At 39.6% G+C, this 22,645-nt stretch overlaps 1 protein-coding gene across 2 annotated transcripts in view; it reads right to left on the reverse strand.

Annotated features, from left to right (window-relative positions):
* MAGI2 (membrane associated guanylate kinase, WW and PDZ domain containing 2) overlaps positions 1-22,645 on the reverse strand; it is a 1,036,622-nt gene that overhangs the window by 374,326 nt on the left and 639,651 nt on the right. For both annotated transcript variants that reach the window (XM_067564540.1, XM_067564538.1), the window contains exon 4: positions 1,078-1,293. In XM_067564540.1, the coding sequence (XP_067420641.1) occupies positions 1,078-1,293 (216 nt within the window). The remainder of the gene's footprint in view (positions 1-1,077; positions 1,294-22,645) is intronic.

Consider the following 22,645-nt stretch of genomic DNA (forward strand, 5'->3'; position numbering starts at 1 on the left):
TTACTCAATTTGATGTGCTTTCCAACCAAGTATTGGAAAAAAAGTATATATAAAATGAAATGTGAAAATCAATTTTACAGCACTTAGAGATTAGATAATGCATTTATTGTTTTATAAGGACATGTACATTCAGAAATCTTGAAACCTTATCCTCCTATTTACATGGATTGTCACTAAAGAAACTTCTATTTCAATCATTTTATTCTGAATTTCTGATTTCATTAGGATTAAAGGGTTTTATTATCCAGGCTTTTCATACTGCTTCTAGATCTATACAGGCCAAATGAGAAAAATACACATATTTTACCATGCACATATTATTGCTAACTAAATGGTTTTCAGATTCTTTACAAAATACAAACCTCTGAGCTGTTCAATTTCTTACCTGAAGAAAAAATATAATTAGTTATGTCTCAAATGGCGTTTCATGATAACAAATTATTAGATACTGAAACATGGTAATACTTGGTCCAACTCTGAGGGAGAACTGATTACCTGCTTTGGGACATGATGGAATTTTCTCATGCAGGATACTAGCAGATATCTTGGGTTCACCATCACTTGGAGAAGTGAAATCCATAGGATGTAAAGGTATCTTTTAGTACTAGATGCCCATTGTTCATATCACCTTCATCCAATTGCAGGAGTTGGAACATTGGCAGACCTTGGTCCTTCACAGTGGTTTTTTTGGAGGCTTCAAGAGTTTTTCCCATGTCTGTCTGACTCTGTACTACCAGCTCAGCCACACTTACACCGTCTCAAGTTCATAAAGATTCTGTTGCATTAATGCACTAATAAGACTTTGCTCTAACACAGTGTCTCATTCAAAAAGTTCAAAGCATTTTACAAAAATTAATTTGCTAATCACTTTATAGAACAGAAAACTGAGGTACACACTTTATGTGGTTTCTTCTAGGTTACACTGGAAGACAGTTTCTCAGAAGTCCTGGCTATCAGTCTTGTGCTCTTAGCCACAAGATAAAAATTTCCTCCCCGAAGTGAGTATCCACATAACTGCAGAAGAAAAGAACTGTGAAATAACTGAAATAAAATTGAGAAGTGGATAAACGGACTCACCTGGTGTTACTGCCATGCCATTTCCATTGACCACAGGTCTTTCTTCCTCTTCCTCTTCTGGTGGTTCAATACCTGCCTTCTCCATATTGCTCACTGATTTATTCCTCTTACGTTTGCCTTCAGCACTAGGGGTGGCACCTGGAAGGATCTGGTCTGTTACATTTAACAATAATGGAGCTGGTTCTGCTGGAGGCTTTGGAGTGCCGTAGTAGTTGTCTGCAAACAAAATGGGCAGGACAAGAGTTAGATTCTAAAGAACATCTTTGCATCATAAGGAACTATGGATACTGTATAACACAGGGTTAATTTCATTGTTCCTTTTCACACTCAGTGCAAACACTGTCGGAAGTTAAATTTTATTTTTTTATGAAATAATTGATTTTTTTAGAGGTAGGCCAAGCCAGTTTCACAACGTTGTATGCCATGAAATGGGCGAGAGGGTTGGAGACTTGAAGGGACAACAAATAGAGTAATGGGTTATCCATCTGGCAAACAATCCATGCTTATATATCTTTAATGTCTCAAATCCATTTCCATATCTCCTACAGTATTCAACATTTCTACTGCTCATGAACACAAATCCAGGTTTATAATAGTTTAATTCCAATATATTTTGGAAGATATATGAAACCTCATGCTTCAGGGTTTAAGCCAATCTCTAACAATTAGGGATTCGAAGAAGAACTAATGTGGTGGGGGGAGAAATTATTTCACATTTGCCTAGTGTTGATGCTTTTGCCTTTTGGAAAATTCCTTAGAGCTATGCCAACTGGTCAGCGTTTTTAACAGGAGCTGTGTGCTTAATGTGAAATTACTAGCACCTTTCTCTGTATCATCTGCTTCTAGCCATTGTCAGAGACAGACAGTCGGACCATAGATCATAGAACTAGTAATGCTAATTCTTTTGTTCTTATGTTCCTATGCACCTTGGGGCTAACGGAATCCTTTAATGACATCCCAGTCTGTTTTTAAAAAAACGATTTATTAATTAAATTCAGGAAGAAAACAGCAAATGGTGACTCCAATAGCTACATGATGCACAAAGATTAAATTTACACTATTGATAAAGGCTGTATTCTTTCATGCCAAAGTTTCATTTTGTGCAGTGGTTTACATACAGTCTGGTGAAGATGTACATGTTGAGTATACCGTGAAGATGACATCTCAGAACAACTAGATTTTCAGCAGAGTGCATGCTTAACTGGGCACACAGCTCCTGTTAAAAATGCTGACCAGTTTACAGAGCTCTAAGGAATTTTCCAAAAGGCAAAGCACCAACACTAAGGATATATTATCATCACCAATAAGCTTATGGATTGCTTAAGAAATTTATAGGACATATAACCTTTTACAGTTTTTCTTCCAATCTTTTATAGCTTGTTCATGAACTAATACCATTAGCACCTTCAAAACCTATTCTCACCTTTAAATGTGCCACATACAGATAAAGAAATATACCTTGATCAGTAAAGCAACATAAGGTGCATTTTGCAGACAGTACACACATAGTTCTGGGACTAGTATTCTTGTGCGTTTTGTAACTCAATACACAATGTTCACTCAACTAGACCCCCTCAGAACAGATAAATGATTAAGTATTCTAACAACTAGTGAATGCTTTGTGAATTTTCAGAGTGGATTAACACAACGTTATTTAGAACAGATGTTTCTATAATTGTGATACATTAGGAAAATGTACTGTTTAATGGCCCTCGGACTCACACTGGACTTAGAATCACAGAAGTGTAGGACTGGAAGGGACCTCAAGAGATCATCTAATCCAGTCCCCTGCACTCAAGGCAGGATTATGTAATAACTATTCCACTCCTGACAGGTATTTGTCTAACCTGTTATTAAAAACTTATAGTGATGGAGATTCCACAACCTCCTTAGGTAATTTGTTTCAGTGCTTAACTATCCTGACAGTTAGGAAGTTTTTCCTGATGTTCAACCTAAATCTCCCCTGCTGTAATTTAAGTTAATTACTTCTTGTCCTATTCACAGAGGTTAAAAAGAACAACTTTTCACATTCTTCCTTATAACAACCTTTTATTTACTTGAAAACTATTATCATGTCCCCCCTCAGTCTTCTCTTCTCCAGACTAAACAACCCCAATTTTTCTAATCTTCACTCATAAATCATGTTTTCTAGACCTTTAATCATTTTGTTGCTCTCCTCTGGACCTTCCCCAATTTGTCCAGATCTTTCCTGAAATGTAGCACCCAGAACTGGACACAATATTCCAGTTTAGGCCTTATCAGCACCGAGTAGAGCAGAAGAATTACTTTTTGTGTCTTGCTCGCAATACTCTTGCTAATACATCCCAGAATGATGGGTTTTTTGCTTTTTTTGCAACAGTATTATACTGTTATTATACTGTTGTTGACTCATATTTAGTTTGTGATTCTCTATAGCCCCCCGATCCCTTTCTGCAGTACTGCTTCCTATGCAGTCATTTCCCATTTTGTATGTTTGTTCCTTCCTAATTGGAGTAATTTGCATTTGTCCTTATTGAATTTCATCCTATTTATTTCAGACCATTTCTCCAGTTTATCCAGATCAGTTTGAATTTTAATCCTATCCTCCAAAGCACTTGCAATCCACTTCACCAACTCAAAAGCATTCCTCTTCCATGGCTGTTTCAGTATCAGAAAGCTTGGCCCACTGGTTTTATGAATTTCAGCACACAACCTTATCCAGTAACAGATCCATTCGGATTCTATCTCTGAAGCTAACAGTACAATGCAGTTCCTTGACTGTAACCTAGCTTCAATGGCTCCTTCCTTGTTTTACCATTTTCATACATAATCGAGTGCCATAATACAATTATACTTTTAAAGATCACTGATTTATTGGAAGAAATCTGTAATGACATAACTAGTATATTTGTAAATCTATCAGAACATCTTGAACACTAGGTAATAGAATATGCACCAAAAAGATTTTCTAAATACAGGAGGTGTTCATTCTGTTTCAGGAAGTTAAATACCCATCTCTGTTAGACTCACTGCATATGTTGGTGAATCTCTAGAGAGCCAGAGGCATAATGCCTTGTGAAAAGATTTCATATGAATGTAACATGTTTCAAAACACAAGAGACAACATTGTACATTTAAGTTTAGACGTCAGAGAGGATTTCATTCTTTTTGTTTCAAACTGAAAACTCAATACAATTTCCATTTTCTCGACCTCCAAAATAAGAAAGCAAGTTCCATCCTCTTAAATACTGAAGTAAAAGTACTCCACTGACCTCAAAGTGGGATTTGATGTATGTCCAATCCATAAAAATAGCAGTGCCATCTAATTTAGCAAGCTTTGTTATGAATTTATTCTATAAAGGCTGTGGATTACTGTGACCTACGTTTTATAAAATAATAATACCCTAACATAGCATTTTACATTTGCAAAGCTCTGTAAAACATTAACTAATCAATCTTAAGACTAGCCCTATATCATGGTCCCCATTTTGCAGATTGGGAAACTGAGATACCCGGCCAGATTTTAAAGGTATTTAGGTGCCTAAAGAAACAGGTTTCAGTGGGAGTTAAGTGCTTATTCACTTTTGAAAATCCCACTAGGCACCTATCTCCTTCTTTAGACACCTAAATATCTTGAAAAATCTGACCTACAGAGACTAAGGATGGTTATGGCTTTTGGAAGCCTGAGAATACTGGAAGGAGAAGCAGGGAGCACGCTGCCCAGGAAAAGCTGCCTGACATTGGGAAGCCTCTTGCTAATCCTATACAGTACAACCAAGGCAAACAGCTCTATAAGAAAGGGGAGATCAGAGGAATGTATGACCCAATCCTCACCATAGTCCACCACCTGGAACTCAAATAGTAACAAGGCAGCGCACTGGTGGAGGAATTACTTCCAGGGACCATGGGGCTGTATCAGATTAGATGAGTTTAGAGTTCTGGCTGATAGAGGCCTTAGTGCTTCTCTGGGTGTCTGGTGCAAACACCCTTCCTCACTGGCTCCTGCCCAGTTACTGGGCTGTGCTGATCAACTGTTTTCCCCACACCCATTCCCAGTGAACTGCAGGTTTTGTGTGCCTTGAACTGCTGGACTCTTTTTCAGGAAAACTGCTCATCCAGCATGGTTTCTCACAGTTTCCCCCAGCAGAAACCAGGCAGTCAATTAAGTATGCAGACTTCAGCGTCAATTAAATGACATTACAGTAACTGGCTCTGGGATTGTCTAGTTATCTATATTTAAATAAAATCATCAAATGTGAGGATATTTTTTTTTTTTTTACTTGGTAGAGTTTTTGGCCTCCAATGCACTTGCACAAGAAGTTTTTTAATTTAAACTCATTTGGGATAGAGATGGCAGAGTTGCCAAACAGTTCCAGATGGGACGGGCCTGTTCCCAGTCCTGCACTACTACGCTGGTCCACCTATACATACAGGCTGCCAGGCTACAGGCTGACTGTAACAGCTACCAGTAAGGAACGTCGGAGTTTGCCTCATTTTTAAATAAATCAATATTTAAAAAGGTAAAAATAAATATTTTATGATTGCTTTCCTCTTTAACACATGGAAAGGTTAAGTAAGATCAGCACACAGAGGAGTCAGAGGATGATAAAGAAATGGATACTTTAGGTGACATTTTAAAAAAAATGATTGATTTTGGGTGTCTCAATTTTCAAGTATCTAACCTGGGACACCTAAAAAGGCTTTGATTTTCAGAAAGCGCAGAAAATTAGTTCTTTTATTCTTCACTAGATGCCAGTGAAGATTCACACTGGTAAGTTATTTCCATAAGCATTCTCGGCCTCGCTTTCCCTTTCAAATGTCTCCTTTTTTTTTTTTTTTTTTCTTTTTTAAGTAAAATATGATTTCTGCTCTTGAGTTGTTAGAGAGGTTTCCATTGTTAGTAACGTACAGAAATCTCCAAATTTCGCTAATACATAGTGATGGGGTATTTACTCTCCACACTGGGATAAAAGGGGTTAGGGAGCATTTCTGGGACCAGCTGGCACTACCCAGCCACACCTGCAGAGCCTGCTCCCAGTAGGAGGAGAAACTTAAAAAGAGAGCCACACAGCTCAGAAAGGGAGCAGACGGGATAGGAGGCAAGACCTATGAGAGGAACACCTCAACAAGGGTACTGCTGGAGTCCTACCTGCAGGGAAGAGGTCTGCAAGTGGCAGCTACCACAGCCCTGCGAAGAGGAATAGCTTTTCACTAGGACTAGGGAACCCTTCACTCCATCTGCTGGTGGATCATTTGTGAGGCAGGAAGTGGCCCAGAGATGTAGCCCTGAAGCACTCTCAGGGTGTTTGATATTACTGCTTCTAGTGGGTCACTGGGCCAGAGCCCGGTAGAGTGGGAGAGCCCAGGCTCTCCTACCAATTCCCTTCCCATAAAGGGGATACCAACCCATTCCCTCTGGAGATAAGAGAAGAGACAGAGACATTGTAAGCCCTAAGGGAAGGATGCGCTGCCCACAGAGGCCTGAACATGGGCTGAAAACTCTTTTCTTAGTTGGGGGATGGTGACCTTAAGCACCCCAATGCCAGATGTCAAAGGGTTCCCTAGTATGTAACAGTAAAACTCAGCTGGCCGGACTGGCTCATTACACCTCCCAAACTGTTGCCACGATATTTACACAAAAGGTGTCATGTAATATACCACTTGAAAACTAACAACACACTGGTCATTGATATCACTATGATACATTTGTAACACCACTGTAAGTGAAAACATGGACACTCGCCATGTTACGTTTTGGAGACTGTAAAACAGACAAAACCATCTTTTTCCAGACAAAGGGGAAGGCAAAGTGGCAAACCGAAGCAGGTGTGACCAGAGACATGGACAATGGACTACTCATTTGCATGAGAGATTGCAGGAAGGGCATTTGCATTGTAAAATCACAGGAGACTGCAAAATCAACATGGCATTGGCTCCCTGGGGAAAACAGCAAGCAGAGCCAGGAGGAGGACTTCTGGACTTTGAAGTAAAAAAAAAAAAACTTTGGGGACTATAAGGAACTGCTGAAAGAATTTGGGATATCTATCACATTCCGGATGCACTCCAGGCCAGCAAGGGGCTGGGTCACCACTTGCCCAGCAGCCTGGGATGCCTGATGCTGCTTTGCTGCTGGAGCTCAACCTGGCCTCCTCACAAACAGCACTCAGGTCACACCCTGAGTATCTCTGTGTAGCCAGAGTCCTGGTCCAGCAGCTCTGACCCCAGCAGCCTGTAAGCAATCACCAGTCACACTTTAGCTTCCAGCAGCCTTGGTTTCTACTTGCAAGGTGACCCTAACACACTACCAGTCATGCATTTTCTCCCCAAAACGTGTGTTCTGCATTGTCCAGCACCATCTGCTAGACAGTCCAGATATATTAGATCCATTGCCCCGCTAAGAAGATCAATATGCAACAGTCTGCTACCTTAAATGGAGTTACCCAATCAATTCACAATATTGGATTTGTTTTAATTAAAGAATAAAACAAGTTTATTTACTTATAAAGAGAGAGATTTTAAGTGAGTACAGGAAATGAGGCATTAAAGTCAGAAATGGTTGCAAAAATAAAGATAAAACACTTTCTCATCTTAAACTAGTGGTTCAAAGTGAAGTCCCTTACCACATTTTCAGTAACACTGCTGACCAAACTCTCAGGCCAGGATCAGCTCCCAAAGTCAAACAGCTATTTATTTTGTCATTTTAGATGAAAAGAGAGAGATGGGCAGGGAGAGAACTTGGGGTGTTTTTGCCTCTCACCTCTATAGTTCAGTCACTCTTTCAAGTGCATTTTCCTTAGAGTGACCCTTAGATAAAGTTCTTTCCAGCTGAGAGCTGGAGACATGGAGACCTGTAGGGGAGAGGTTTCATGCTATTCTTTGCTAAGATGCAGATCAGCTTGTTCCTGCCCGCCTTCTTGCCACTTGATAGATGATGGCCCATCAGCTTTGATGACAGCTAGCTACAGGCATCAGCTTGTCCTTTGTCTTTGAGAAAGAGGTTTACCTACTTCCCAGACTTGTCTGGTAAACACATCAGTCATGATTTCAGGTTATGCTCATAACTTTACATATAATGTTGCTACATATGTTTCAGCATGATGTTATTGACCAGCAAGTTTCTAGTTTTCTAGTGATACCTTCCGAGGCATATTTTGTACAATGATTATTACAACAGTGTGTAGGGTGTGACTAGAGGGATGCATTCCATCATAATATCACTCTTCTGAGAACAAAGAAATCAGCATTTTTAATGCTGAAAGGATGGATCATGGCTGGAAAAGCCAGTCATGCTGAAGACGTTTCTGTAAGCAGGGAAACCATTTAGAAGAAGAACTATAGCTGATTAAGCTAAGTTTTAATCTCAGAATCATGTTTTATTTTTGTTAGGTTGAAACCATTTCTACCTTTATTCCTTCTGCTTGGTATCATTTAAACCTATGACTTTTTATTGAATAAACTTGTTTTACTTTTAATATTAACCAGTTCAGTGCTGTGATTGAAAGAAGAGTGTTTGTCAAACACCAGTTAAATTAATGAGCTGCAGTATGTTGACTCTATAAAGGAGAAACTAACTTAATATCTTCTATAATGTACAGTGATAGGAGCTGTACACTTCAGAGAGGCATCTCTGAGGAGTTCAGAGGCTGGAGTTCACTGATTGTTACCTGCTAGGCAGGGTTAAGACTGGTAGAATCTCAAAGAGTTTGCTGGTGAAGAACACAAACTGATCTGGCAGGGAGCTGATACGAAGTCTAATCTGCAGAGGCAAAGAAGTAACACAGTGGCTTAGAGCTCTGGTTATCCCTAGTAGAACATTACAGGGACAGTGGATTTGTATATTTTGCTGGACTCTGTAAACCCCCAGAAATGGGCAGACTCAACTGGTGACCTGGCCAGAGGGCCGAGTCGTCCTCCACCAGAAAGAAAACCCGACACCAGTGCTGCAGTGACCACTAGCAGCAGAGCAACTGATAGGAGAGAGTTGTGACCCAGATACCTAACCACTATGTGGCACCACCAGTAAGCACTATCTATCACATACACTTTTAGCCATCAGCAATTTTTGCCACTATTTTGACAAATGTAGTTTGTCAATAGAGGAAACTGATCTCATATATGTGAAAAAAAGTAAAAGAAAAAAGTCTCAAGAGCAATTCTGACTGTCCAGAATCAGATAGTGTTTGAGCTGTCTTTAATGCATTCCCCTTTAATTTTCAGAAAGACCAAACCCTGTGAATAAAAAAAACTCTCCTGAGCTCTAAGTCTTTCACAGAGGTGAAATAACAACTCTCAGGTAATACAGGATAATCCCATGCACTGAAAGTGTAAATACATTTATTATAAAATAACCATAGATCACCCTGCACTGAATTCAGGTAGAGACGGATTTAGAGAGGAAACATGCTTGTTTTCAAGATTTCTCAGAGATTAAGGTCCAAACCCTATTTCTCCCTAATAGTTTTCAAGTTTTTATTTCCTTTTGGTACACAGAATAAGTCAATTTTGGAGACTGTTTTAGAACAGAAATGACTGCTTATTGGAAGTTGCAAGAAGGTACATACACTCAAAATTTCTAACAAAACATTTCCTTTCTGCAGAAACAGTGTGGCTTTAGAAATGAGATAAATGCACAATAAAAAACAAGGCATTATTAAACATAGATGAGAGCTTCATGAGTAACTCCACAAAACTGGATTTTAAGTAATTTTAGCAGGGAACGTAAGTAAGTAGTCTTTTCCACTGGAGTCAAAAGTTAAAACTGCATTGATGGCAAATTCTGGGACACATCATGAAATAATTCCAAGTCCAAAGTTGCAGGCAAACTTCTGTAGATAAGACTACTATAGGCTAGGTCCAGGGCCTTGCTATGGCTGCTTTCTGTTGCTCCATGCCACAAAGCTATTGGATCTGGCTTCCTAAGAATTTCTTCTATTTAAGGAAATCCTTGGGCGGTACAGAGGTGGTGTAGGGTATGTCTACACTGCAATGAAAAACCTATGGCTTGCCCATGCTAGCTGACTTGGGTTTGCAGGGCTCAGGCTAAGGGGTAGTTTAATTACAGGGTAGACATTCAGGCTCAGTCTGCAGCCCGGGCTCTAGGACTTTATGGGAACAGCCTTAGGGCCAGGCTCAAGCAGGTGTAAGTTACAAAAGTTTTGAGGCCTCAGGACTGGTGAAACATAAAGTGCACCTTTGGGCTCTCACCTTCTGGTCTCGTACTGAACACAGCTTGGCCTGACCAGGGAATCTAGACGTGTATCTTTAGAAGGAGCACTTTGATCCATTTACGTTAATTATGTAGTGGGAGAAGGAAATTATTAGTTAAAACAAAAGGACAGACAACTCATTCAGATTTTACTGGCAATAATCACACTAGCCAGAACACAGGGAATTAGAACAGGACTGTACAACAACTGAGTTTAATACAGGCATCAATAAATCACCATATCCAATTTTTTTGTATTTTATGGGAATATTCCTATGAGATACAGTCCCGGAAAAAAAAAGTATTGTGTAGAAATATTACTGTAATGATCAGGCCATGGGCAGCCTTGCCAAATGGTTGGGGCAGGAGGCTGCCTTAATGGTTGGAACAGAGGTAGCTAGGCCTAGTGGTCAAGCCAGGAGCTGAGTTATGAAGTCTGGGGAGCGAGTCAGAAGCGAGAGCGAGCAACCAGGAGCCAAGGATCAGAGCCATGCTTAAAATATGAATACCAAGTACAGGCAGCAAGTCAGAGCTGAGAGCCAGAAATTAGGGGTCAGAGCCAGAATATCAACTAGAGCCTGGGCAGGAGCTGGAACCAGGAGCAGAGGGTCTGAAGTGAAGACTAGGAGCAAAAAAGGAGGTGAGACCAGGAACAGAAAGCAGAATGGGAAACACAGCTGTGGGTATGGAACACTATTAAACACCAGGGACCCAGACTTGCAGCCTGGTTTAAGATGGTGCATGCTGGAGTCTTCAGCCAGTCAAGAGGCTGGGTTCCTTAGCTGAGCCAGCTGAGAGCAATTAGCAGGGTCTAAGTTCAGCTATGAGTCTCAGGTAGTTACGGTTAATCTGAAACCTCCTACTTCTGTCTTTTCCCCAGGTAATTTGGGAACAAATATTTGGTCCCACTCCCAAAATGTGTACTTTTTGCCTCAACACGTCATCTATTGTTTAGCAGAGATGCTAAGACATATTTCCCTCCAAGGTGTGTACCCTTTTTTCTTCTTGTTGCAGATCAAATCCAATCTTTGTTAAGGAGATCAGAAAGGGCAATTAAAATTGTGTCTCATCCCTCATCCATGTTCCATGTAGATTGAGTCATGTGATTATTTTGTGACCTTATCAAATGGTTAATTGACAAACTAAGGTATTTGTCTTTTCCCTCTTACCCTGGATTGTAGGACCTGTACATTCTTACACTGGGATCATTAGGAATAAATGGTCAATTTTCATAATGAAAAATGATTAACAGCAGGATTCTTCAAGGTTCTGCACTATTTAATATATGCATTAATGATCTGTAAAGGAGTGTGAGTAATGGGTTAGCAAAAGTTATTTAGGTTAGTGAAGACCAGAGAGACCTGTAACAAACTTCAGAGAGAGCTAAACAAGTTAGGTAAATGGGCAGTACTAATGGTAAAGGAAATTCAGTGTTGATACACACAGGAACATTGGAGGGAAAAATTTAAACTATTATTATATCTTAAAGGGTTCTACAGTAACTGTCAAATCAAGAAAGGGACTTGGGCATCAGTATAGACAGTTCAACGAAAGCCTCTGCTAATGTGCAGCTGCAGTCAGAAGGCAAACAAGATGTTTGGCTGCATAAGAAATAATATAGAATATATTCTAATGGCTTTATGTAAATCAATGATATAGCCTCACCTGGAATACTATTTGCAGTATTGGTCGCATCATCTCATAAAGGATACTGCAGATTTAGAGTTGATTTAGATAAGGGCAAAGAGAATGATCAAGGCATGGAAAATCTTTTATATGAAGAAAGATTGAAAAGATTGGGATTGTTTACCTTAGAAAGATGATGAAGAGAAGACATGATAAAAGTATATAAAATAATTAATGGTCTACAGAAGGTAGACCTGTCAGTTTTCCCTGTCTCCGAACACAAGAAAAGGAGACATTCAATGAAATTAAAGGCAGGAAGTTGAAGATCTATCAAAGGAAATACTTTGTCACATAACATGTAATTGAGCTGTGGAACTCACTGCCACAAGTCATTGAAATCAAGAATTTAATGAGATTAAAAAAGGGTTAGGACATTTTGTATGGATATAAAGAATATTCAATGTTATCATAATTAATTACAATAATTGTTGTGGAAGGGATGTTAAATCTCATATTTCAGGTCTTAAGCCAATCTTTAACTATCAGAGATCAAGATTAGATATGTGGGGGACAGAATACTTCACACCTGCCTATTACTGGGTTCTTACACCTTCCTCAGAAGCACCTGTCAGAGACAGGATGGACTAGATGGACTTTGGGGATGATATAGTATGGCAATTCCTATGTTCCCTTTTTCATAAGAAGTCAGACTTATTTTCAAAAGCTGCATTTATAGATACCTTTTTATAATTTCATAGTGGCATTTTTTTGGATTGTAGCTTGAATTCTGTTGTCTCCAGCTGCCCTTTGACAACATCAAAGAAGCCCTCTAGATTGTTTATTTTGGCTGACATTTTCCTTAAACTGCGTTGTAAATAAGACATGATTCCCTGTAGTCTATCAGTTTTAGATTCATTTATTCAAGCTGCTCCTAAGCAAGCTATCTTGCCAACTCAGTGAGGTATGTAAGGAATCCTTGCCATATGTGCTTAAAAAAAGCTTCTGCAGATTGGGTAGTCAGCATGAATACCTTGAAGAAGTCAAATATTCCCAGTTGGTTCTTCCCTTTAGGAATTGTCAAAATAGATCAAAATAATTCCCACAGGCTCCAAGTGCAATGTGTGTTAAGAAAATAAAGGAACTCCATGAAGAGTAGGAAAAAATCACTGTACATTTGATCAAATCAATCACTGTTTTTCCCTGCAAGATACACTCATTTCCCTGCAAGATACACTCATTATTCCTCATTTCTAAATGGTATAGGAATGTAGAACTGGTATTTCCACTTTTTTATTTAAGCCTTGTATGGCACCTTCTTTTAACAATGTAATCCTTGCTCAATTTACTCACTAGGACTGTGAACCAGATAAGACAACATAGATAAAAATCTGAGCTTGCCCCAGTGGGTCATTGGAGTTTTATTCAATGCCTTTGCCACCAGCCAGGTTATGCTGGACACTAGGGTAATTTCAGCACCTCCAGAGATCAGTTAGGAAGTAAGAATGGGATAGGAGACAATCCATAGAACTCTGAGGGCCTGGAACCCTCTACCAGCGGTGGTCTGACAGTTTTTCAACCAAGTGAGAAAGCAATTTTTCAGAGTGAAAATTTGCTTTTTTGACTTATTCAGAATTATTCAGATTTCGGATCAAATGGAAATAAATGTTGGGGCATGAAGTCACTCAGGATGCATGTAGTTTGACCTGGAATATAATATTCAACTCTAATATGGACATTTTTAGTGGCAAATTTTATTTCATTTCCTCATTCAATAGATGATGAGGCACAACTAAAGCAAAGTTAACAATCGTAACTGTCAATTACAATAGTTTCTCTAATTCTATAGAGACATTACAAGAAGATACCAAAAAGAGCCTAAAAAATAAAGAAAAATAGTTGAGTACAGTTCTTTTGGAATTTAATTGGAAGTGTCCAAGAAAATGTCTTATTCATTTACATGTATTATTTAGTAAAAGAGATGGGCTCTAATCTGAACTCCAAGTCTGAAGCCGTGGCATGTCACAAACACTTAGTCCCATTTCTGAGGAATCTACAGTCTGTAGTGGAAGGATATTAGATAACCAAAAGTTAGGGAAACAATAGCTGCAGTAGGAAGAATCCTAGGTGTTCACAGAATCATAGGATGGGAAGGGATCTCAAAAGGTCTTCTAGTCCAATCCCTTGCACTTAAAGCAAGACCAGTCCTTGACAGGTGTCTGTTCTTAAAAATCTCCAATGATAGAGATTCCACAACCTCCCTAAGCAATTTATTTCAGTGCTTAATGACCCTGACCATTATGAAGTTTTTAGTGACAGAAGGCTGATTTGTTAAAGGACTAAGGAGATGCCAGAATGTGATTTCCAGATGGCCTTTGCTAATGGACTAAGGGGACTTAGAAAAATACTTCATAACAGAGCCAGTGCAAAAGAAATTGGTGTTCACCAGTTTGCCAATTTACATAACATTAATTAGAGGAACAGAAAATAACATGGCTAAAAAACAGCCATCTCTGTTTCTTGTTCATCTCTGGTTATTTTCTTTTGGCTGCTCTTCTTTTGCCTGCCTATTTTAGTTCCCATTCCACACTCCCTTTCTGGGACAAACCACTTTTCTGCTTTGTCATGGACTTCTCTTGACTCTGCCCTGTTAACCAGCAGAACCAAAAGGAGGCAACAAAAGCTACACTAAAACTACATTATCAGCTGTTTTAGTGTGTCTTGACCACTGTGCTGAGGGATGTACTTACAAAAATTTCTTTGCACTGCTGAGTACATGTAAGGTCCCAGGGGAAAGCTGGAGGGCCATCCTCTGGCCAACCTTGCTCAGTTTATGTAAAGGCTTCCCAATTCAGCAAGTGATCCCATTGTAAAATCATAAACTGAATTTAAATTCTTTAGATTAAAATGCAAGTTTCTGAGTCAAGGATTATTTGCGTCTCTGTAATGATAGTTATCTCCAATTCTGAGAAATGAAACTATCCAAAATAAAACCTGATAGGCCAAAGTTTTAATTATAGTAAAACCCGTACAAAAGACCATTTTTATTAAAACCCCCCCTTCTACAATGAGACCACCCCAAAATATCCACAGACATGTAGGAACTGATTATCCACTCACAATGGTGTAAATCAGAAATAAATCCAGTGAAGTAAATGAAGTTACATTAGTGTAAAGCTGCTGCAAAACCCCAGTCCAGCAGAGCACAGAAGCAGCTGGCTTTTGCTGATTTTCTGAGTGATTACTTGAGACAGGATTCATTATATTTTACTACACTAAAGGGGCAAATATTTTAGTTTTAATTATTTTCTTAGGAAAATGACTTGGAAGAGTCACAAAGTAATAATAATATTAAGCACATACATAGCCCTTCACAAATATTAACTAATTAAATGGTCAGGGATTTATACAAAAGAAGAGCAAGGGCTATATAAATGCAATTGGACAGTGATACTGCCTCAAAGTTATTGTTTTATAATTATGTAACCTGCTCTGAATTAAACATCACAAATGCAGCTCAGAAGACTCTTCCTCCATGTTAGGACATCCAGTGATGCACTGAGCATGCCGAGTAGGAGTCCCCTAACATCTTTCTCATAAATCAAATTGTTATATGTAACACCAACACCTCCCTGGTTGGGTCTTGGGCAGCAGGGATCTAACCTATGGCCTTTGACTTTTAATATTTGAGCCTCTATTGCCTGAGCTAAAATGCCCCTTCTCTTAGCCAAGGTGGTAGCACCCTCATCAAGTTCTAGTTGGCCTAGCTACTACTAAAGAGATTGTCACACCAAACTGGTATGGCCTACATATATATAAAGGGATTGAATTCAGCCAATCCTGCGAAGTGGTAGCTAAAGACCTAGAGATGGTCGTGTAATGCCTAATGTAGTATTACATAGTTGCTAGTGAATACTCACTTCGGCTTTATAAGTAAAGCAGAACATCATTTGCCTGAACAAACATCATCAGCTAGATGTTCGTAACTCAAAATGTCTATCAGTCCTTAGCTCAGTAATGACTTGCTTGAGATAAATCAGATGCCTCCAGCAATAATACAGTCATATTAGATCTGCCTAAACTGATATCCAAAGTGCAACTGAAATCCATATCAGACCACAATCATTAGATGATTTAAACAGAAATATCTTTGATACAGTTTAAAAGCACATTGTTAACATTAGGAGCATATATGCTAATTAGAATAATGACTTCCTTCAGTAGTTTCCTTTTTATGAAGCTATTTAGATCAGACTACAGCTCCTCTGTTTAAAAGGGCAAGTTCTTATTAATTAGGATAGCTACCCCACAGGAATGAGTAGTAAACGAGGAAAGAGATAAAGGTCTTACCCCCCAGAATTTTTTTTTTTTTTTTTTTTTTTTTTAATGTTTCAGGCATCACTCAGTATTCTAGAAAATCTGTTTTCTGCAGAAAAACGCAGGATTTTCACTCTATTGACAGTTAAGTGACTGGAAGTCCTTTGCACACATTTATTTGAATCCCAGATATTCTCATACTGGATTCTTTGGACACTGGGCCAAATTCTCCTGGTTTGTATCTCAGTGGCTCTTGGGTCATTGCTGCTCCAGTGTATAATCCCTCTGTGGCAGGGGCTTGTGCCAGTCTAAATTTCTGAGTGAGGCATGTCAAGCAAAAATTGCAGAGATTATAGGATGCATATGGGACAGCCCTTTGAATTTCAAGCTTTCCCTGCTTTTGGGCCTTTCCAGGCTCTCACACATGTACTGAACTCCTCGTGCATGAACAGTGAATTGGGAGAGTTACTGCTGCTCTTATTATGTATGATGCGCTGCATATTGTAAAGGACCTCCCAGATTTATCTTCAAAGATACCCTGAAGGGGTTCCAGATTAAGTCTGAAGAATACTCAGAATCCATACTCTCTCCTGGCTCTTTTGTTTTATGCCATTTTCTTAAGTGGGATCATTTTATTGATTTTTTTCCAGTGGCTCTATTTCTAGGACAATTCTGCAGTCATTGTCAGGATGGCCTGTGAAGGGATCTGTTTTGCTCTAAGATATATATTTGGATATACAATACTTTCTCTAACTCATTGCATAGATGGTTAATTTTCCTTCTAGTCACTTACACTGCACCAATACCAGTAAGAGTTTAATAATCCTGAAAGCAGGGTGCTGGACTGGACTCAGGTACTCTGGGTTCCATTCCCAGCTCTGCTACTAATCTGCTAGGTGACATTGAGCAAGTCATTTCACCTCTCTGTTACCCCATCTCTAAAGCGGGGATAATGCTACTGACCTCCTTTATAAAGTCTCTTGAGATGTATGGATGGAAAGCACTGTATAAGAGCTAGGTGGTAATATGCCACCAAATGCTTCTAGCCCTGACTAGTTGCAACCTATTGGAGATTAAAATTCAATTGTTCTAATTATTATCTTGGTATTTTTCTCCCAACTTTGATTCTGAGTTGATAATAAAAACTGATATCTCAAAAAACACTAGCTTATTACAAATATTATTACGTTACATAATTTGAAAACTGGGGTTTCAATCTGCTTCCATATTATATAGAACCCGTATTGGTTTCCACCTCTACAGGTTCATGACTGTGGTTGTTAAAATCATTTAGGAAAAAGCAAATGATTAATCAGAATGTCATTTTTAAGGTCTGATATCTTACTGCTACCAGAGCTAGAAAAGAATGCGGTATATCATTTAAAAATTTGGAATCCCATTATTTTAAGGCATTCCTTTCTATTCTTTGTTAGTCACAAGACTTTACAGTTGTGGTCCATAAACCACATGCTTCCTGGGTCCCACCAGGCTGTGTGTTGGACCCCTTAGCTTCCCACACACTTTCAGCTTTCATGCTGTGAAAAATGTTTCCAACACATCTGATTGAGAAGGGAGTCTTCCAAATGTGAGCTAATGCATTGTTGGCTTCTCAAATCTGCAGCCCATCAGTCTGAAATGCTAGTTCTGAGATTCTGTGATGCACCTCACTCTTTTAAATGTCTGTATGAACTCTGAAACATGATTACAGTGTAGCTATCATGCTTGTTAGCTATTTTACTCTCGATCTGTCAGCAAAACTATCTACCTAATGTGCAGAAGTCCACAGCTTGTACATATATTACACACAAAACTTTGTTCAAAGAACATTAAGGTTGCAAAGTCAAGCACTTAAAAGTTAGACATGCCCAAATTAAGATGGCTTCCCTGTTGTGTATGCATTATTATACAGTCTTCAACTACAGCTACACAGCCACTTACTAATTTTTCCACAGGACTCCTACCTCCCAAACCCAGCTTCCTTGCCCAGCAAGCCCCACTCCCCCCCTCAACTTCCTGTCACAGTTTCTCTTTTCTTTCCCAGTCCCCAGTCCCAGTCTTACCAGACTCCTCACCCCAATCTACCACTTTCCCTCTCCCCAGCCAACTCTTGTCCCCTGTGCATCTGAGTCAGGTCCCTTCTTTGTCCACTCTCTGCTAACTGGTAGGGGTTGTTGAAAGAACAATAGAGTCAGGCTTCCCGCTCTTGGTTTGGTGTCCAGTCCCACCCCATCACACAGCCATCAAAAGCAGCAAATACAGGGGAAGTCTGGTTACATGTTGTATCCCTAGGCTACAGTGTACTAGACACACTCTGGTGATGACACATGCAACCGTGTGGCTCAAAGTGACATATTATGTGCATTATACCTGAGCAACATGCATATACTGTGAATTCAAGCCATACTCTTGGTAGCTTTGAGAGAGATGGGATATTGTTGTTGTCTGCCTGCATTCTAAAAGGAAGAACAGTCCAGTGGTTAGGGCACTAGCTTGGGATTTACAAGTCCCTGGTTTCTTTCCCTGATTGACCCCAGATTTCCTGTGTACATTTTGGCCGAACTGTGCCTCAGTTTCTCATTTGTAAAATGGTAGTATTTCCCTACCTCAGAGAGGTGTTGTAAGGATAAATGCATTAAAAAGATTGTGAGGCACTCAGATACTACCAAGGCTATCTAAGAATCACAGATAGAGGCATACATTGGTCAAAGTAGAATCTGGGACGGGATAGGTATGCTGAGTGAGGACAGAATCTTGGGAGACTTTAGCTGCTAAACTCTTAGACATCTCCCTTGAGCATGTGTAAACTGAGACAATTCAAAGATTTATAACTTAGCTGAATTTGGGTGGATTTTCACAGGAACAAGAAAAGACACATCCCTAACACAAGGGCCACTCACCCTACCAAATTTCAAGTCCCTGCATGCCTAAGCTGTTTTGTCTGAAACTTATAATGTTATAAAGTTAGAAGAAACTGGAAACATAATGGGAAGTGTCAAGCAATCTCAATAATAGGCTGCTACTGGTGCCGGATATAAAATATTATTGGTAAACATAATTATAATTGGATGATTGACAGTTTACCTGGAGCCCACAGACCCATCTAAATATACAAATTATTTTTAACTAGATATTATATCTATCTATATGTATACACACAATTATTATATCCAATGTGAATATATATCCATATATAAAAATGTATATGTAAATAATAAGTGTGAGTGAATGTGTATGTCTCTCTCTCTTTTTCTCTCATCCACTTTGAATCATTTATATATTTAGATATGACCCTTGGGCTCCTGGTATGTTGTCAGTGGGGCCCTCAAGCTGCAACAGTTGTGTGCTGCTGCTGCTTTGTAATTACCATCGAGGCTTCAGCTGGATTTTGTATCAGTGGAGATGTCATGCTCTGACATTTCAGTTCCGACACTCTTGTGTTACTTTTGAAATCAGCTGCTGTACTTGTGCTTAAGACACAGATGCAAGCTATCTTCACGCATCCCTCCACTAACTGCCAGTCCTGCCCTCCTGTACAAAAGAGTTAAACAGAGCCAGAGGTACAAGCACCAATGTTGAGTTTCCAGCTGCAGACCATGGAAGTGTTTTGTGTTGTGCCATAGTTCTCATCCCAGTGGCCTGCACCCATTTTCCCAGAGAGCAACCAGACTGGATAACATAGCCTGCAAAAAAAAACCAAAAAAAAAAAAATGGCCAGGCACTTAACTTCAGGATCACACCAGCTCTTTGTAACAGCAAGATAATCTTGGCCCTGTGCCCAAAATCCTGCCATGATGCTTTCATCCTAGAACCCTGGGATTACTACAGCCCCCAGCTAAAATCTCTCCAAGACATCATTAAGGATCTACAACCTATCCTAGCATATGATCCCTCACTTGCTCAAGCCGTGGGAGGCAGACCTATCCTTGCTTACAGACAGCCTCCCAACCTGAAGCAAATGTTCACTAGCAACCGCACACACAATACATCAAGAACACTAACCCAGGAACCTATCCCTGCAACAAACCCCGTTGCCAGCTCTGCCCGCACATTGACTCTAATGACACCATCACAGGTCCTAACCACATCAGCCACACCATAAGGAGCTCATTCACTTGCACATCTACTAATGTAATATATGCCATCATGTGCCAGCAATGCCCCTCTGCTATGTACATTGGCCAAACCGGACTGTCACTATGCAAAAGAATAAATGGACACAAATCAGACAAAAAATGGTAACATCCATAAACCAGTCGGAGAGCACTTCAATCTCCCAGGACACTCTGTAGCTGACTTGAAAGTTGCCATACTTCTACAAAAAAACTTCAAAAACAGACTTCAGCGAGAAACTGCAGAGCTGGAACTCATATGCAAACTTGACACAATCAAACTGGGTCTGAATAGGAACTTGGAATGGTTATCTCATTACAAGAAGTAATTGTCACTGTTCACACATTCTCACCTTCTAATCAATGGCTGTGAATAGGCCTCATCTACTCTAACTGAATGGACTTTGCTAACACCTACCCACCCCATTGTTGTTCCTTACCCTTGGATGTATATATATACACCCCCTATCGGATTTCTATTTCTTGCATCTGACGAAGTGGGTTGCAGCCCACGAAAGCTTATGCCTGCAGAAATCAAATTTGTTAGTCTTTAAAGTGCTACAGGACTCTTGTTTTTTTCTCATAAAATAGGTTTTCCATTCCACTGATCATCCGAGCAGCCCTTCTCTGCACCTGTTTATTTTGCATTAATCTTTCTTAAACATGGGAGACAAGAATTGTATGCTCTGGCACTAAAAATCCTTACGATTGTGCTTGCAATTTCATATGCCAATTCCTTTAATACTCCAGGATGGAAATTATCTGGGTGACCTTTGGTCCCATTAAGATGCTTGAGTTTGATTTCCACCTCGGATGTGCTAATTTCTACTTCCATATCCTCATTTCCATTAGCCACCCTGTCCCTTACCCCTAAGATCCTCATTACCTTTATTAAAACTAAGGCAAAGTATTCATTTAGGTAATGGGCCATGCCTAAATTATCTTGAATCTCCACCCCATCCTCATTGCTTAGTGATCCCACTTCTTCTTGCCTTGTTTTCTTTTTATTTATATGGCTAAAAAAACTTTTATTATTAGTTTTAATTTTCTTTGCAAGGTCCAACTCTGCTTGGCTTTTGGCACTTCTTACTTTTCTCCTGACACTTTGACCTCCAAGAGGTAACTTTCCATGCTGATCCATCCCACCTTCTATTCCTTGTAGGCTTTCTGCTTTCTTTTAATATAATCTGTTTGAGATGTTTGCTCATTCAAGTTTGGTCCTCAACCCTTCCCTAAAATTTTTTTCCCCTTGCTTAGGATGAAGGCTTCAGATAGCTTCCACAATTTTGACTTAAAGTAACTCCAAATCTCCTCCTCATTCAGATTCTTGAGTTCTTCAGTCCACTTTCCTAAATAATTCCCTTAGTTTTTTACAGTTAGCCCTTTTGAAATCAAGGACCTTAGTTACAGACCTATTTTTGTTTATCTTTCCATTTTAGTTTAAACTGAATTCATTCATGATCACTTGAACCGAGGCTGTCCTCTACAACCAGTTCTTCTATGAGGCCCTCCCTACTTACCTATACTAAATTTAAAATGGCATCCTCATAATTTGTAACAGATGGGGCTGTTCAAACAGTTTGGGCATTCTCAGCATGCTGATGTTAATGTGACACTAAAGAGAGGGCTTTTTTGTATTTTCAAGTGTTAATGAGCTATTATCATATGCTAATGTGACAGGTGTGGATGTGGCCCATAGCGTTGAGCCCAAATTTTGAAAGCATTACAATTTGTCAGGAGACTGCACAGGTACACGTGCTCCCTTATATGAAGTGTGCTCAACTCAGCCATCCTATGGAAAATGGAATCTACATCCATTTAAGACCACATAACAGAAGCATCCCAGAAGAGACAAGCCATCTGTTTCATCTACAAATGTAAAATGTCCATTTAAAATCTGCATATCACAGTCCAAGAGAACACTGCAGCACCATCTTCTTTCATAATGCCCAAGGTAGCAATGGAATGGCCATCCACTACAGTAATAATGCCTTAGGCCAGGGGTGCTGCAACAATGTTTATAGTGGGGGTGCTGAGAGCCACTAAACCAAACTGCAAATGCTGTATATAATGTAAACCACTTCAAGCCAGGGGGTGCGGCAGCATGGTTTGCTGGGCAGCACCCCCCGCACCCTAGTTCCAGCACCTATGCTTTAGGATTTCAGTATAACTATGTACTCAATTCCTCCATCCTTTTGAAAAACTCTACCTCTTCGCTCTTCCTTTCCACTTTCCAGCCACTTTCACCTCAATAGGGGGCCATAGCCAGCTGGCACTACATTCTGGTTTAATTGTTCAGCACCTAAATCTTTAAAAAACAAACAGCATTCAGGGG

The sequence above is a fragment of the Emydura macquarii genome, unplaced genomic scaffold, assembly GCF_026122565.2.
Source record: "Emydura macquarii macquarii isolate MOO-44397 ecotype Brisbane River unplaced genomic scaffold, CSIRO-AGI_Emac_v2 contig_2636, whole genome shotgun sequence".
Lineage (NCBI taxonomy): Eukaryota > Metazoa > Chordata > Testudines > Chelidae > Emydura > Emydura macquarii.